The sequence below is a fragment of the Choristoneura fumiferana genome, chromosome 14 (assembly GCF_025370935.1).
Source record: "Choristoneura fumiferana chromosome 14, NRCan_CFum_1, whole genome shotgun sequence".
Classification (NCBI taxonomy): Eukaryota; Metazoa; Arthropoda; class Insecta; order Lepidoptera; family Tortricidae; genus Choristoneura; species Choristoneura fumiferana.
In genome coordinates this window covers 12,382,691-12,401,303 of record NC_133485.1, presented here as the reverse complement: position 1 = coordinate 12,401,303, position 18,613 = coordinate 12,382,691, and the positions used below count along the sequence as shown (strand labels likewise).

The 18,613-nt window shown below is 46.1% G+C and overlaps 1 protein-coding gene and 1 pseudogene across 1 annotated transcript; one reads left to right on the top strand and one right to left on the bottom strand.

Annotated features, from left to right (window-relative positions):
* Positions 1–392: 392 nt before the first annotated feature.
* On the top strand, positions 393–2,595 carry LOC141435188 (uncharacterized). Its single transcript, XM_074097796.1, has 3 exons — positions 393–482; positions 814–856; positions 2,198–2,595. Exons 1-3 carry the CDS (start codon positions 468–470, stop codon positions 2,494–2,496), a joined length of 357 nt encoding a protein of 118 aa, XP_073953897.1. The 5' UTR covers positions 393–467; the 3' UTR covers positions 2,497–2,595.
* A 951-nt stretch (positions 2,596–3,546) lies between these two features.
* LOC141435017 (uncharacterized) lies at positions 3,547–16,853 on the bottom strand (annotated as a pseudogene).
* Positions 16,854–18,613: the final 1,760 nt, after the last annotated feature.

The following is an 18,613-nucleotide window of genomic DNA, read 5'->3' as shown; positions in this document are numbered from 1 at the left end:
TGAAACACGATGGCATTTTGCATAATGTTTGTGATAGTTATGTCAAAGGGTAATTAGGCGGATCCTAAAGAAGCAATAGGCAGTCAGTGTAAAAAATAAATCGATATCTTGCAACACCTGGCACCTGGCGTACCAACAATAAGTACGTAAATACTTCTACTCTACTTTGGTGTTGCATATTTTGAATTTTAAACTTTTTTTCCTATTTTAGCTAGTGTTCCAATTAAAAGGTACCTAATAAAATATATGTGTGGATAATGTTATTCTATAAAATAGATCATCGATAACCTCCTCCTTTTTTGAAGTCGGTTAAAACACCAACACGCGCGTCGTCAAACAAAACAACTGGAAGTCATTAGGTAGAGGTCAGTACGAGATGAGTCGTTTTCAAAAGGGTATTTAAGGCTAGTAGAAGCTTTACTTGATACAGTGTGAACCAGCTTCGATAGAGTCTGCACCTAAGCAAAATGGCTAAATTCTTGGTAATTTTTTTTATAAAAGATATTACGTGTATACGTGTAACTATCATATATTAAAAGGGCTCAGATTTGACATGACGTAAGCAATATTTTCAAAAATTTAATTACGAAAACTTACTTTCTTCGGTGCAATGTAAAAAAAAATACAAACTTTTATTAGATTGGGTGACAAAGGAAGTACAGACAGCAAACAGCAAGCCAGCCAAAGAAAATGTCCTAAAAAAAAAAAAGAAGGAAAGCTTGTGTTACTGGAGTACTTAGTCAAGAGTAGGCTATAAAAATGGTGTGTTTCTGATCATGTTTTAATTTAAAATACATTATATTTTATTTACAGATAATCGTAGCGGTGCTGGTTGCGGCAGCGATGGCAATGCCTGGTAAGCTCAAGAAAAATATTTAAAAATGACAGCAATTTGAAAACATATCATAGCATAAAAGCATAAAACTTACTGAAACGGTCAGTCCTGCTTCAGCATAGAGGTAGGAGAGTACAGTCACCAGCATTAATATCTGCCACAGCGGAGCGTGCAAAAATATCTGACACGTCCTTACGGCCCTAGAAATAGAGTTGTATCAGATATTTATGCACGCTTGTTGTGTCAGATATTGTTGCTGGTGTTTGTACAAGTGGCTAATATCTATGTGCTTCAGTAATGTCATGCACCAGACAGCATCATTTATTTATTAAAAAAAACTATGAGTAGTTAGTGCAGACCACGGGTACAGACAGGCAGGCAGGCAGGTTGGCAGGTGAAAGGTGCAAGGTCCACCCGGATTGATACCACCATCTTGCTCGCTAATCCTGCCGTGAAGCTGCAGTGCTTGCACTGTTGTGTTTCGGCGTGGAGAGTAAGACAGCCGGTGAAATTACTGGCACTTGAGGTATCCCATCTTAGGCCTCTAGGTTGGCAACGCATCTGCAATACCCCTGGTGTTGCAGATGTTTATGGGCGGTGGTGATCTCTTAGCATCAGGAGACCCACTTGCTCGTTTGCCACCCAGTCAAATAAAAAAAAAACGCTCCTATTCTGGTAATGGTAGAGTAACAGAAAAATACGATCAATTAGGCACGTATACTGCGGCATACCGGGCATACCTAATGCTGAGTCAAGTTTCTTTTCGACGTAAGTAATCAAATGTCTCAACAACAAGTAATCAAATGTCTCATCAACAAGTCGAAAATTTTAGTTGAGCTGTTTAGTACAGATTTTAAAAAATGTTGAGTGAGGTGATTCCAAAAATGGTTTCCCGTTCGTGAATCCCATTTTTTTTATCAACGGATTTTAATAAGTACTTACGACTACACTTGTTCAGCAGGGCTACTACGAAACTCGAAGTTCGTGTCGTGCGCTCCCTCTGACACTTATACTATTTAATGCGAGAGCGAGAGGGACGGTACGATACGAACTTCGAGTTTCGTAGTAGCCTTGCAGTACCTACCTGCCTATTTATTACTTCCGGTTTCGGGACCGATACCAGTTTTAACATTCATAGAGGTTTCGTAAAGATTTCTTATTCTTATTCGTGGTAATATTTATTATATTATGTACTATGACATCGGGGCCTTTAAGAAAAAAATACGAGTACATTGCTCCCTTAAAGGTTGACAATGGACTAGGTAGCTGATTCTCATGGGTGACAGACAGACAGTAAAAGTAGACAGACAGTGCCCAAGGTATTTAAGACATTGGATTTGTATTCATGTTTATTTTCTATAGGTAATGGCGGCCACGGTGGGTACGAGCATGGACAAGGCGGTCATGATAGCCATGGCTATGAAGGCCATGGGGGACACGGCGGTCATGATAGCCATGGCTTTGAAAGCCACGGAGGACATGGTCATGGCAGCCATGGCCATGAAAGCCACGGAGGACACGGTCACGACAGCCATGGCTTTGACGGAGGTCACAAGGGACACGGCAGTGGTGGATTTGGCCACGGTGGCGAAGATTACGGCCACGGCGGCCACGGCGGACACGGCGATCATGGCGGATACGGACACAGCGACCACTATTAAATTAAGTCAACGTGATAATTTACAAAGATTGAAAGTACTCGAAAATGTGATTGTGATGTGATTGGACTCTCAAAAGATTAATAAACTTAATTGTACGTACTCTTTTTCTCATTTTCCTAACGACTTACCAGTTCGACACAATTTATATTTCATTACGAATGTTTGTTCTCGAGTCTTGGATGTTTAATATGTATTTAATTTAAGTATGTATTTATCTATATAAGTATGTTTATCAGTTGCCTAGTACCCATAGTACAAGCTTTGCTTGGTTTGGGACTAGGTCAATTTGGTGTCAAGTGTCCCATGATATTTATTTATTATTATTTATTAACTATTCCTACCTGTAATGTAACATTGGAATCGTACCTACCACAAAATAAAATAAAAATTGTAAGCTAGTACAAGTACAGTCTCAATCCAATATTCGGGACAGACGAAACTTTTAACTTAAAATATCTTCTTTAGACAGCAAAGTACAGGTAATCCTACTTCCTACTAATTTATGTGAAAGTTTGTGAGTGAGTGAGTATGTTTGTTACTTCTTCACGCTGAAACGGCTGGACGGATTTAGATGAAATTTGGCAAAAAGTTAGTTTATAACCTGGATTAAAACATAGGATACTTTTTATACCGATATTCCCACGGGATAGGGATAAAATCTTGAAATGTCAACCACGTAGATAGCTGGAAATCTGGAATAACACATAGGCTGCTTTTTGTCCCAAATTTCCCACGGGATAGGGATAAAATCTCGAACTAATAACCGCTGGGCTTAGTCATGAAATTTGGTACGTATATAGTTGGACATCTGGAATAACAGGCTACTTTTTATCCCGATATTCCCACGGGAATCTCGAAATAAAAACCGCTGGAAATTTGGCAATCCCGGAATTTCAATTCAACTGCTGTATGTAATGATTTACACGTGCAAAGCCGCGGGTAAACGCTAGTCTCACATATTCTTAAGTACCTAGATCGTCTCGCCCGAACGATGGCGATGGTAACGAGTTTCAAGCACTCGAAACTAAATAAGGAAATAACAACACTCAATTAATAAAACAATAGTTTATTATTTTAGTAGGTACATAATATTTTCTTCTATCTGCAAAATGTCATTCCATCTGACCTATTACAATTATGAATTTAATGTCGTCCGATCAACTAAACGCATTTTAATTTAAAGCGCTGCTTACGTCGCTTGATAAACTACTTTTTATTATAGAAAAATACACGTCCTCAGTGGTTTGACATGATAGCTATATTTATGTTTACACTGTGCATATTATACGCAGATCACTTTTCTGCCACCGTTACCTAAGAATAAAAAGTGTTCATCTAGTATTTCCAAGTATTTGAAGCCTTGAGCGCTGCCATTGAGTTGTTCTCTCCACCTTCGTTGTAGATAGAACCTTTTTATTCTCAGGTCACGGAATATTTCACACGTAATCACGTCCAGTTAGCAACTAGTCAGCCTGTTGTTTAGAATGAAAAAGTAGTGTCAAAAATAAGAGATTATGTATATATTATTTATATGAACATATATTATTATTTTGAGTTTTTTACCACTTCAGCTATTTCTGCTGATGTGTTCAATCTTGTGTGAAATATCTAACCAATCTATTGGCAATTTGTCCTAAAAAATTACTCCTATACCTTCCGCCGCCTAACTATGCCTAAAAGTTCATTGCCACGACTATTACCACAAAAACTACAAAGGTATAATTCCAATAATTGAATAGGCACTATACCGTTAAGCGATTCGAACACAATCCAGGAGTAACGTAAAGACGTCGCATAAAAAATGTATCTAAAAATGCGTCAAAACTGAGTATTAAGTAATGAACTTTTAGGCAGATTTATATGGCGCGTGGTATACCAGTTTTTTGTTACTATTTAATGAGGGTCTGTGGCAAGTTGGCGCTAGAATCGTCCTCGTGTAAGGCCCTTGACAACTTTGACATTTGTGTCATGTTGGGGACGTATCTGAATATCGAAAATAATTATAAAATTAAAAAGTCGACGGTCAAAATATAGAAAGTAGCGTAGGTTAGGTTAGGTTAGGTTCGATATTTTGACGGTCGATATTTTAACCATCGATATTTCAACTTTCGATATTCAGATACGTGCCCGTTATGTACGTGATTAGATACACAATCAAAATAAATCCAATTGCAAGCAAGTCTGAAAGGCCTTCACCTGCCAAGACACCCCCATTATGTTGCATCGGTTTTCAGCTTTTCACAAAAACTAAGAGGCGCCTGTTGCTAACGGGCCGTAGTCACTGTTAAATCTATCCGCCTTAATGCATAGGTTACTTTGTATAAAACGTGACCATAAAATTACATTAGTGTTTAACAATCAATGCACCCTTTAAATGATTCTATGTTATTCCCCGTTACTTGCAACAATTTATAAGGTACCGCTATAAGATTTACTATTTATATATAAATACTTCGAAACCACCTGCGTTCTAAATAAATATATTTTTTAAATCTACTATTTACAATCTCTAACAGTTATATACACAGATCAATAATTTATTAAAAAAACAAAAATAAAAGCATTATCTAATTTCCAACTAACATTAAAGCATTTTTAGAAGGCGAATAAACGAACACTATTATTATTTATTACAATATTATGACAGCTCGCCGTCTAACGACTGATCGCTTGCTCCGTACACCTTCACGTTTCGTCGAACTGTGGGCGCGGCGTGGCGTCAGCTTGACGTGATAATTAAAAAGCTTCATACAAAAGCAGACTACCCATTGGTTCGTGCCCGCATTTCGACAAAACCGTATATAACTTCAGCTTCGCAAAATAATAATTTGTATAACATCAATTGTATCGTTCACTAGTTTTACTTTTACCAATGTTTACCCTGTATAATGAAAGAAAATAAATACCCTTTTTTCATTTTAATACACCGTCCAATACTGATTTATTCTATTTTACATATAAATAAAGTTTATAGCCTCTGGATATTCTGAACCGATCATATACTAAGACGTGCGAAATTGAACTTCGTATCTTGCCGTCCCGCTTATGCATATATTATTTAATACGAGATTGAGAGGGATGGCACGACACGAACATAGATTTTCGAATTTCGTAGTAGCCCAACAGAGGCCGTATTGTCTAACGCGCTGACGTTCGTGATCGCATTCACCATCTCTTTCTTCCCTCGTCTTATAACGTGTGACAGAAAGAAATGGTGAAGACGATTGTGACTCCAAGTGTGTTAGGCAATAAGACCTCAGAGCCGAATCTATGAGCAAATGTAACGTTTGAGTAAAGACATAAGATATTTGTAATTACCAACAACAATGTATAACGTGGGGTTAAATCTCTCAAACAAGTAATTAATAAATTTGTGTCATGTTAGAACGGAAGTCTATAATTAGTATCGTAAATGCTTTATAAATAGAAAGGTTTAATGGTAATGATTTTGATACTAATGATATGCTAGTTGAAGCTGTGACAGCAGCGAAACATTACTGCGGAGGATCGTCGTATCGCATTGTGGCATGCCCCTGTGTCGCATACAGTTTTAATGCACTTTAACTGCTCAGCTGGCTTCATAGAGCACGTAAAGTAAGTATTGTCAAGAAAAACAGATAATTCGAAAAAGTCATAGAAAACTGTCTGTTTTCACAGCTCTTTAGTGTAATGCAATACGACGTGCCTTCATATTCCTAAAATAATACCTTAAAAATATGACTAAAATGCCGAATTAGCGCGAACAGGAATGAATGGAAACCAGTAGAAAACAAAAAAACTATTAAAAACAACAAACCGATTCCAGCAAATGAACTTTTGACCAAAGTAGGATTTATATACCACATTAGCCAACGATTAACTACTAAGCCCATTATAATTTACGAGACACTACACTGCTTGATTGGTTAGTCACACGCTATGAAAATTCGACCAATCACGCAGCGACTCGATGCTTTCTCCATCATTCCTCCTCCCACGAAATCGGCCTAGTCAATCGTCATTGTAAAAAAACCTATACAAATGATTAGAAGTAAATTGGCAACCGTGTTAGTGGAATCTCCTGCAATATTATTATGGAAACAGCGTCGCCTTCGCATCGGAGGACGACTTGTCACTTTAAATTTTTTGAATTCTCTTTCGTTTTTGTTGAATTAGAAGGGGACGTAGGTATCGAAAAAATCTTACTTGAACTGATCTTAGCCCGTCAAGCCGGCTCATCGTCTTAGAAGCAGAGTGCCTACAGATACGACAGCGCGAGACCAGATGTCTGATACCCGAGGAGATTTGGGCCCAGCAAGACTCTAAGAGCGTTATCACACTGGCGATTTGCTGCTCCTGAGGATAAGGCCCAGCATGAATCCAGATATAAGGCAGTCGCGGATTCGAGTCCTGTGCGGATCTAGATGATGAGTGATTGAGGATTCGGGTCTAATCTGACTATAAAGGGCATCCGTAGATTCCGGCCCAGCTCGAGTCTGGTAGAGCTGTGGATCCGGGCCCAGCTTAGGCACTTGTCCCACCACCGACGAGAAAGCGATTAGCTATTGACTATTTTCTCGCTCAAGAAACTAACAAACCACCCGTATCAGCAAAACAGACATACATAGTAATAGTTAATCGCCGGCTGTTCACACTGCCGGCGAGAACTCTCCCTCCGCGAACCTGGAGCGACAAGTTATCAAAAATAAAACTCGCTCAGCGATGCTCGCTTGAAAGTCAGAATTCACGCAGAGAACAAACAGCGACTATTTTACTTTACAGCGCCATTAATCGCCCGTCGCACATATCTTCGCTTCCCAGCGACAAAACTGACAGAACTATGCACGCGCTTCTCGCTGCTCGCCAACTCAGACCTACAGATTTGGAAGTGAGATCTCAATCGGAATACGACGGCACCCGAAACATCATCCATTAATATGGAACCTTATAATTTAGGTGCTGTTTCACCATCCATTGATTAGTGTCAACTGGCGGTTAGGTGTGATGCCGTCTCTATTTGTTTTATTCGAATAGACGGAGACGGCATCACATTTAACCGTCGGTTAACGCTAATCAATGGATGGTGAAACAGCCCCTTAGTGTCAAATGTCAAAACGGCTGTTCGATGGGTACTGAAGCTAATTGAGAGCGCGCGATTGTTACGAACTTTTCCGATAAAACACGATGGAAAACCATTAAGGGGCTGTTTCACCATCCATTGATTAATTTTATTTGACGGTTAAATGTGATGCCGTCTCCGTCTATTCAAACAAAACAAACAGAGGCGGCATCACATTTATCCATCAAATAAATTCATTAAAGGGCTGGTGAAACAGGGGTAAGTACGCAATATATCTGTACGCACTCGCTGCTCGCCAACTCGTATCTAATTTGTAGGTGTGGTCGCTTGTCGTTCGCCGGCTGTGGGTCAGCGTCTTAGATGTAGGTGGGGCAGTGGTGCAGGCTGGTCCCGCAGGCGGCGCACGCGTCGGCGGCGCGCGCGTTGACCAGCGTGCACGCGCCGCACTCGCGCCCGCCCGTCGTGAGCGGCTCTAGCTCCGGGCCCAGCTTCGACTTGCCTGAGAACAAGCGACAATAGGGGTCAATCAACTTTTTAGTGTAGCTTGTTGCCATGGTAACGGCTCCTGAGTTACTTATTATCACAAGTAGATAATATAAAAGAGCACCTAGTACAAGCAAATGGTATCACCCTAATACTGGCTATTCAACTGGCTATTTTTCTTTCCTTCGATTTTCCAATAGATGGCACCAGTGAGAACACAAATAACACGATACGTATTGCCATCTAGTGAGACACTAAGGATACGGTACACTGACAACAACCAACAAGCTCACCAACTGAGCCTAGACGACGTGGAGATACGCATGATGTCTCTTATTTACGTCGTTAGAAGAGAATGGCATGTTTCTCTCAAATAGTTTCGACGAATGTGTGCAAGCGCGGGGCAAGCCCAGCAAGCGCATTCCGGTTATTCGCCATCTAGCGTCACAATTTTAAAAACACTACGAAAGCCTCATAGCTGAAATGTAGCCACATGTAGCCTATACTTTCGTATTCTCAATTTATTATTTTTATGGTGTTCTTATCTTCAAATTAAGGAGTTGAATTAAGGTTGATGTGAATGTGTGTATATTAAAAATATGCTAGTCTTATTTTAATCTCAATATTTCTACTTAATTCGGCTTATTCACATTTTATAATTAACAAATGTTAATAGAAGTGCCATCTATTGCTGTTGTATTAAATATAGCTTGTAGCGATTGGTAGGCCATGCTTATTATAGTACATTGTGTCTTTGCTTTAATGAGTCGATGTTCGTATTAGTACCGTCCGTGCGACACACAATGTTTTTCATCACATTTGCGAGTAAGTGTATATTGTACAAGAAAAACTAATATTTTTACAAAAATCGCTCTTGGCCCATTGCCCTCCCCCTCCGGCAGCATATGCCTGAGCCGCGTGTGCGTGTGGTGTGGTCCTGCCGCTGGCGCGCGTGCAGCGGTATCAGTACGCGCAATGACTCATTTATCGACCACGGGTTTCATGACAAGAACGAGAAAGGTTGAGGGTTTTATTTGGGAGGTTAGAACCGTAGCCTGCATGTTACGACACTGTTTACGAGCAAGTGTGATGAAAAAATTATAGTTTTATGGGGTACAAATCCACTAAATCACTACCAGCGCGCCGTCAGTGCGTGGCGCGGTTGAGTGCTTGCATGTAACAATACTCACCGCACATCTCGCAGGCCTGCAGCGCGGGCTTGAGGTAGTGAGGTGGCGCACTGCCAGCGGCCGCCGTCAGCGCTGCCGGCGCGCGTCCGCCGCCCCCGTCCGCTTCGTCCGGGTCACTACCAGCGCGCCTTCAGAGCGTGGCGCGGTTGAGTGCTTGCATGTAACAATACTCACCGCACATCTCGCAGGCCTGCAGCGCGGGCTTGTTGAGGTAGGTGCAGGTCTGCCAATCACTACCAGCGCGCTTCAGAGCGTGGCGCGGCTGAGTGCTTGCATGTAACAATACTCCGCACATCTCGCAGGCCTGCAGCGCGGGCTTGTTGAGTAGGTGCAGGTGGCGCACTGCCAGCGGCCGCCGTTCGTCGCAGGGTCACTACCAGCGTGCGTCACTACCAGCTGCGCCTTCAGGTCGTAGCTGGGCTGCGTTGTGCTTCGGACTGGAAAAGACAATAACGCTAATTTATAAATGCGAAAGTTTGACTGGATGTTTGTTACTCCTTCATGCAAAAAGTACTGAACGGACTTTAATGAAACTTTACAACAATATACCTCTTACATCAGTATAACACATAAGCTACTTTTTATTCAGATATTCCCACGGGATCGCGATAAAGTTCCAACATTTCTACCACTACGATTATCACATGAAATTTTAAGCGAAATTTAAATCCATGATGTAACTTTTGGAAATTCCCATGACAATTTAATAAAATTCTGGAATTTCAATGTAACAGCCGGATGTAATGGATTACGCGTGCGAAGCTGCGGGTAAAGTCTAGTGTTGTTTTTTTTTTCTTTTTATTCATAATAGCTTAGGTTTAAATTGTAAGCTTGTCCGCCCTCTTATAAAGCCGGTAACAGCACGGAGTTTTATACCTCCACGCGTCACAAACATTCAATTGTTACTTATCACTGATTGAAATGACGAGATCCTTCAACATTGGATGTAGTTAAAAGTTAAGTTAAAATGTTACTAACCAGAATTAGATTTAGATGTGTGGGCTGTAGAGTGTCCATTCTCGTACGGTTTGCTTCGCGGTTTCTCCGGCTCGACCGGCTTCATGGGTTTCTTCGCCTTTTTAACCTCTACCGTGTTCGGTACAGTACCATTTATCGAATTTTGGTGCTTTATAACTTCTTTCCTATCTTTAACATCCTTCTTAGTCAATAATCTCACTTTGTCAGGGGCAACTTTTGGAGTGATAAGAGCATCAGCTTTAGGATTACCAACTGGTTCTATGGACTTCCTAACCTTTCTCTCTTCAGACTGCTTTTTAGCTATCTGCTTGGCTCTCTTTAACTCCTGTTCTTGTTTTAGTTTCATCAAGTTCTCGTTAACCTTCGCTGTTCGGTATACTTCCTCATCGTACGACCGATCAAGGTTTAAAGCTTGCAATCCGTCTTCTAGGTCTAAAGTTGTCGGCTGGTATTTCGCTCTCCTCTCTTCCCTGTCAAGTCGATCTAGTGTCCTAGAGTCCCTGTCGAGAGAGGGAGAGAACCGACTCCTCGAGTCGGCCTCCTGATTTTTACTCGATAAGTTCCTAAAAACATAGTCCCAGCTCTCATACGTCCCCATGCCGTCTTCTCTAGCTTTACTCAGGGCCGGCTGCGTGTCCGACCTCGGTAAACTGGGTAGTGTGACGTCACTGAAGCCAGATTTCGAAGTACTGTTCCTCCGCGAACCTTCTAGACGTTTCTTATGATTCCTATCAGTTTCATGATTTTTCTCGTATTTGCCGTTTTCATAGATGGAAGGTGAATCTAACTCGATGAGCTGGGCGGTCGGTACAGCTGGATACCTGTATTGGGGAGGATATCCATTGACTGGTACGTTGTTGGCGTGTTTTATGGGAGCGTACATTGGAGTGGGGATCATGTAGGGGGCTTGTACGGGGTAGAAGTAAGGGACAGGGCCGTATGGCGTCATCATAGGGACGGCGTTGCATTGTGGAAGGGCCATATCGGGATGTACGGGATACATCATTTGTGGAGGCACCATTTGTGGGGGGTACATGTAAGGGAGGGTAGTAGGGGGTTCAGAGGGGGGAGAATCGTCTGGAAGAGCGGGGGGTGCTGTGTTGTGGTAGACTGTTTCTGGTCGCACTCGCGGCTGGATCGGCTCCAAAGGAACTGTTGTTGAGACGTTCGAGTATATTTCTGGAAAGAAAGTAATGTATATAAATAAACAAGTAAAATAATAGGAAGACTTTAAAAAATCAAAAACCTAATTATAGCTATTATCACTTAAAGGTCATTTCACACCACCGTTCAATTATCACTTAAAGTTCAGTTCATCACAGGAAGTTGCCAATGAGGCCAGTGGATTACCAGCTGCCACTAGTAGCACAAATGACATGTTATTACGTGGCGGATTTTACGCTGGCGTTTAACATCTTTTACAAGGTAAAGTCAAGGGAAAAGATATCGACACGCCCAAAGTTGCAAAAATATGTGTACACGGCCTTAATGTTAAGTGCATAAAGTCGTGTATACATGTTTTTGTAACTTTGGCCGTGTCGATATCATTGCCCTTGACTGTACTATCATATCATAGTAAAAGAGGAGAAGTAAGTCCACTCCAACCCTATAGGAGACAACTGCCTACTCCGGCGCGGACGCTTGGGGTTCTCGACGTCTATATATTTTAGATTAATTACCTACAGGCAAATAATTTTAGTTTTTTATTTTTTATTTGACTGGATGGCAAACGAGCGAGTGGGTCTCTTGATGGTAAGAGATTACCACCGCCCATAGACACCTGCAACACCAGGGGGATTGCAGATGCGTTGCCAACCTAGAGGCCTAAGATGGGATACCTCAAGTGCCAGTAATTTCACCGGCTGTCTTACTCTCCACACCAAACACAACAGTGCAAGCACTGCTGCTTACAAAAAACAAAGACTAAAAAAAAATCCCTGACTGTTCCCTGACTTTCTTTGACCGGATTTCTCTTTCTTTGACCAATCATATACATTTCAAAGCAGGTTATTTATATGATTTTTTTACTGCCCGCGGCGCCGCCCATAGTCTAGTTACTGACCGTGCTGCTGCGGCTGCGCCTGCTGCAGTATGCTTGCGGCGGCGGCGGCGGCGGCGCGGCCCGTGCGGCGCGCTCCCGCGCCACGCCCGCCCACGTCACGCGCCCGCCCTTAGTCTAGTTACTGACCGTGCTGCTGCGGCTGCGCCTGCTGCAGTATGCTAGCGGCGGCGGCGGCGGGCGGCGCGGCCCGTGCGGCGCGCTCCCGCGCCACGCCCGCCCACGTCACGCGCCCGCCCTTAGTCTAGTTACTGACCGTGCTGCTGCGGCTGCGCCTGCTGCAGTATGCTAGCGGCGGCGGCGGCGGGCGGCGCGGCCCGTGCGGCGCGCTCCCGCGCCACGCCCGCCCACGTCACGCGCCCGCCCTTAGTCTAGTTACTGACCGTGCTGCTGCGGCTGCGCCTGCTGCAGTATGCTAGCGGCGGCGGCGGCGGGCGGCGCGGCCCGTGCGGCGCGCTCCCGCGCCACGCCCGCCCACGTCACGCGCCCGCCCTTAGTCTAGTTACTGACCGTGCTGCTGCGGCTGCGCCTGCTGCAGTATGCTAGCGGCGGCGGCGGCGGGCGGCGCGGCCCGTGCGGCGCGCTCCCGCGCCACGCCCGCCCACGTCACGCGCCCGCCCTTAGTCTAGTTACTGACCGTGCTGCTGCGGCTGCGCCTGCTGCAGTATGCTAGCGGCGGCGGCGGCGGCGGCGCGGCCCGTGCGGCGCGCTCCCGCGCCACGCCCGCCCACGTCACGCGCCCGCCCTTAGTCTAGTTACTGACCGTGCTGCTGCGGCTGCGCCTGCTGCAGTATGCTAGCGGCGGCGGCGGCGGGCGGCGCGGCCCGTGCGGCGCGCTCCCGCGCCACGCCCGCCCACGTCACGCGCCCGCCCTTAGTCTAGTTACTGACCGTGCTGCTGCGGCTGCGCCTGCTGCAGTATGCTAGCGGCGGCGGCGGCGGGCGGCGCGGCCCGTGCGGCGCGCTCCCGCGCCACGCCCGCCCACGTCACGCGCCCGCCCTTAGTCTAGTTACTGACCGTGCTTGCGCCCCTGCTGCCCTGCTAGTGCCCGCCTACGTCACGCCCCGCCCAGTCTACTGACTGCTGCGCCGCCTGCTGCAGTATGCTCGGCGGCGGCGGCTGCGGCGCTGCCGTGCGGCGCGCCCCGCCACGCCCCCTCACACGCGCCCCCCTAGCGTGCTGCTGCGGCTGCGCCTGCTGCAGTATGCTAGGCGGCGGCGGCGGCGGGCGGCGCGGCCCGTGCGGCGCGCTCCCGCGCCACGCCCGCCCACGTCACGCGCCCGCCCTTAGTCTAGTTACTGACCGTGCTGCTGCGGCTGCGCCTGCTGCAGTATGCTAGCGGCGGCGGCGGCGGGCGGCGCGGCCCGTGCGGCGCGCTCCCGCGCCACGCCCGCCCACGTCACGCGCCCGCCCTTAGTCTAGTTACTGACCGTGCTGCTGCGGCTGCGCCTGCTGCAGTATGCTAGCGGCGGCGGCGGCGGGCGGCGCGGCCCGTGCGGCGCGCTCCCGCGCCACGCCCGCCCACGTCACGCGCCCGCCCTTAGTCTAGTTACTGACCGTGCTGCTGCGGCTGCGCCTGCTGCAGTATGCTAGCGGCGGCGGCGGCGGGCGGCGCGGCCCGTGCGGCGCGCTCCCGCGCCACGCCCGCCCACGTCACGCGCCCGCCCTTAGTCTAGTTACTGACCGTGCTGCTGCGGCTGCGCCTGCTGCAGTATGCTAGCGGCGGCGGCGGCGGGCGGCGCGGCCCGTGCGGCGCGCTCCCGCGCCACGCCCGCCCACGTCACGCGCCCGCCCTTAGTCTAGTTACTGACCGTGCTGCTGCGGCTGCGCCTGCTGCAGTATGCTAGCGGCGGCGGCGGCGGGCGGCGCGGCCCGTGCGGCGCGCTCCCGCGCCACGCCCGCCCACGTCACGCGCCCGCCCTTAGTCTAGTTACTGACCGTGCTGCTGCGGCTGCGCCTGCTGCAGTATGCTAGCGGCGGCGGCGGCGGGCGGCGCGGCCCGTGCGGCGCGCTCCCGCGCCACGCCCGCCCACGTCACGCGCCCGCCCTTAGTCTAGTTACTGACCGTGCTGCTGCGGCTGCGCCTGCTGCAGTATGCTAGCGGCGGCGGCGGCGGGCGGCGCGGCCCGTGCGGCGCGCTCCCGCGCCACGCCCGCCCACGTCACGCGCCCGCCCTTAGTCTAGTTACTGACCGTGCTGCTGCGGCTGCGCCTGCTGCAGTATGCTAGCGGCGGCGGCGGCGGGCGGCGCGGCCCGTGCGGCGCGCTCCCGCGCCACGCCCGCCCACGTCACGCGCCCGCCCTTAGTCTAGTTACTGACCGTGCTGCTGCGCTGCGCCTGCTGCAGTATGCTAGCGGCGGCGGCGGCGGGCGGCGCGGCCCGTGCGGCGCGCTCCCGCGCCACGCCCGCCCACGTCACGCGCCGCCCGCCCCCCACACCGCTCCCACACCGCGGACATTATCTGCAACGATACAACCTCATATCACTACGAGCTTTAAATATAAAGGCATACAGAGCGGTACTACACGTTCAAATGTTACATAATAATCTAAACTCCATTTTAATTGAATCTGACAATCCTGTAGACCAGTGTTTTTCAAACGGTGGGTCGCGACCCGCGGGAGGTCGCGGATGTCCTTTAGGGGGTCGCGCTATTTTTAAAATACTCTCACCGTTATTGTGCATGATTATTAATGTTCGTATTACCAACGTAGGATAACAAATAACTTTAAGTGGAGGTAGGCAGGGGTCGCCAAATATTTTTCAAACCAAGGGGGTCGCGTCCTGAAAAGTTTGAAAAACACTGCTGTAGACACTTCAGCCAACTAATATGAATACCGGGTTGCCTAGTCTCAGTGATTACTCTTTTTTTATTCTTTTTAGATTATAATCACAACAACAGGGACATACATAATTAAGAGTACACACGTTAAGGTGTCTTAAATGTACAAAATTGGCAGATTCTATTGAAATGTAGTTTACTTTCTGATCACTTCGCTGTCAATTTCAGAATTGCCAACTGTGTACATTTTTCATAATCCTGAATAAGTTTGTGCTGTTTTTTTTGTCAATTGACCAGTAACATTTTTCAAGGAAGCAATATACGTTTAACAACATACTAAAATCGATATCGAAATCCATAGTCAAAATTGCATATTAATCTCGCATGGCACTAGCATAACACGAAACATGAAGCGCGCGAGGTGCGCGTTCCTTCCGACCACCAACTTGTACCCCATACCTCGAATAGTTTCTGCGCCGACAATATTCCACGTAAGCGCTTGCACGGTAACCATTGCGCGCAGCTACCACACAAGCTATCACCTGAACGTTCCCCGCGCGTAATGCATACCTGACACTCGCACTGTGCGATAATAGCGTCTCGCGATATGGCAGCAGCCATATCGGGACACACCGGGCCGTCAAGCGCGAGCCGACCGCGCCCGCTGGCTTGTAGCCCATAGCGTGGAGTAGAGTCTCGGCGCCAACCATATTCGCTTCCACCTCGTGCTTGTAGAAACCGCAGTATAACTGGAAGGGAATAATAATTTTTTCATGTTCTTTACACTTAGGGGCTGTTTCAGCATCCATTGATTAGTGTATGTATGTAAACTCTTTATTGTACAAAAGAAAATAAACAAAACACAATTGACAAACTTTGAGATACTTGTACAAAAGCGGACTTATCCCTTTAAGGGATCTCTACCAGTCAACCTTTGAGTAGATGAGAGGAGCAATCAGTTAGGGTCCGACAAAGAGTGAGTTAAAGAATAAAAATAAAAAAAATGTGGAAGCTACTATACAGTCTTTTAAACAACCGTCAACCGTCTATTCGAACAAAACAAATAGACAGCATCACATTTAACCGTCAGTTAACATTACTCAATGATGGAAACAGCCCCTTAATTTAGTAAGATGTATCTAACGCCGATATGGCACGCAATTAGCTCGTTAAAGTGGCAATGGGCAGGTCGTATAGCACGGAGAACAGATGGCCATCAGAGTCGAAAAGTTCTCGAACGCAACGTAGGACGTCGACCAACGAGATAAACGGATGACCTGGTTAAAGCCGCGGTTCACGGTGGATGCAGGCCGCTGCCAACCGAAGCCACTGGAGGTCTAATGGAGGCCTATCTCAGACAGTGGACGCCTTACGGCTGAAATGATGATGAAGATGATGCGGCTTTATTTAACCAAGTTAACCGTCCATGTTGGATAACGTTCTACACTTCTACACTGCACTTGCCGATCCGCGGTCTTCATTCGAAAACTTTTCAGCCCCAACGCCCATTTGTTTTCCATCCCCCATTGTGACTACAACGAGCTAATTCGCTTAATAATGATGGCAGATATTTCAGCACGATTGTAATGCTAGGTAGTACAGTACACTCACTCGCAACACGCGGTACTCGACGCGCCACGGCTGGCCAGCAGGTTGGCAGCGTAGCGCGCCAGCGCCGCCCAGCCCAGCCCCGCCCGGTACGCACTGAACTGGGACAGCTCCGTCACAGTCCGTTGGAACACCTTGCCCGTCTCAGCGAGACCGAACTTGCACTCGTGCGGCACGATTGACAGGTACTCCATTATGTAGCCTGAAAACAATTATATTGATGGGCGTTTATGTCCGTTCTACATGGTGGGCCAATGAGGGAAACCGTTTTTGTTTCCGGACGGTACGATACGAACTTCGATTTTCGAATTTCGTAAGCTTGTTAGATCAATTTACCAGAATCGTTATTTCCGAGAAGAAAAATTTCCATTTGCATTTTTTTTTAAATGCTTTTTTCCACAAGAGCTTTTTACTGCAGCTTATTTTCAAAATCGCGTTTTTCCCAATTTTAATCGACTCCGAAACATTTAACATAGGTAGGTTTAGGTTATCTTCAGTTTGCTTCGGCCCGAAGGACCAAAAATACAGAGCTCCGAGCGGACATTATGTCTGTGTCGATTTAAATTGGGGAAAAACGCTACTGTGAAAATAAGCTTCAGTAAAAAACGTATATGGTAAAAGAGAAAAAGCATTTGGGAAAAAAGGGGACCCCCTTCAATCGCATAAATTTTTTTAGACTATTATTGTTTCGCATAATTGATTTGGCATAATTTGTATTGGCATAATAGTACTGTCGCATAGTAAGTAAACCATTTAAGTCTGTCTGCTTCATTGAAAATAAACTACGAAGCTTATGATTATGGTATGTGTGGGGCGGATTGTTAATTGTTTAGAAAACAACATATTTGACCTTTTCACCTTCTACACTTTTATTTGCTAACTTATGTACTTGAAGACATGGCTGAGGTACAGTCGAACAAATTGAGTCAAGACCCAGGGTTGGAACCTTTGTACTATAATGTTATGTTTTGTTATACTTTGGCCTACTACTTTTTTGGCATATTAAGCTATTATAATAATTTCGATAGGACTAATTTATATTACACTAATACACATTATGCATATTATTGTTTGGGCTATTGATTATTTGTTATAAATGAACAACAAAATATTAGGTTAGGTTAGATCACGTGAGGTACATTAGGTTAGGTTAGGTTAGGTTAGTATGATAACCAGGCGCGAAGCGCCCAAGCAACGCAGAAATAGGAGGTCGTCGACCTCGCCTTAGTTTTCCTAAATATAATATTAACACAAAACTAACCATTTCAGAAGTAAAAGAAATGTTTTGAGATCTGTTATGTGGCATTTATGCCTTGAGTCCTACACACAACTTTAAAATATTTTGCATGTCTTTCTGACAAAACATACCACACTATAAATTGTATGTAAATCATCTTCTTCTGTACCATGTTTGAGCAAATAAATGAACTGATTAGTGATTTACGATAACCTTTTTTCGTAGTGCAACAGGCTCGTGATTATGCGCTATGCACTTGGTAAATGATGCAAATTTATTATTATGACCTTCTGTATTTATGCTATTGACATTAGTCTTCATGAGATGATGCTTTCTGTATTTATGCTTAATTTTATGCGTGTTTTTGTTTTTTAAGTTTGAAAGCCGTGTGCAGAGTGGTTTGAACCTATGGCCTCTCAAGCAGAGCATCGTGGGTACAAACCCCGGCTCGCACCTCTGAGTTTTCGAAATCATGTGCCGAATTACATTTGAAATTAACCACGAGCTTTACGGTGAAGGAAAACATCGTGAGGAAACCTGCACAAACCTGGCGAAGCAATTCAATGTCAATGGTGTGTGTGAAGTTCCCAATCCGCACTGGGCCCGCGTGGGAACTACTGCCCAAGCCCTCCTCATTATGAGGGAGGCCTGTGCGCCTGCAGTGGGACGTATATAGGCTGGATGATGATGATGATGAATTTTATGCGTAAAAAAATAAGTA

What these genes read in the sequence shown, in the direction of transcription:
- LOC141435188 (XM_074097796.1), top strand. An exon ending in GGCAGCGATGGCAATGCCTG is followed by an intron (nt 857 to 2,197) that starts GTAAGCTCAAGA and finishes TATTTTCTATAG; the next exon opens with GTAATGGCGGCCACGGTGGG.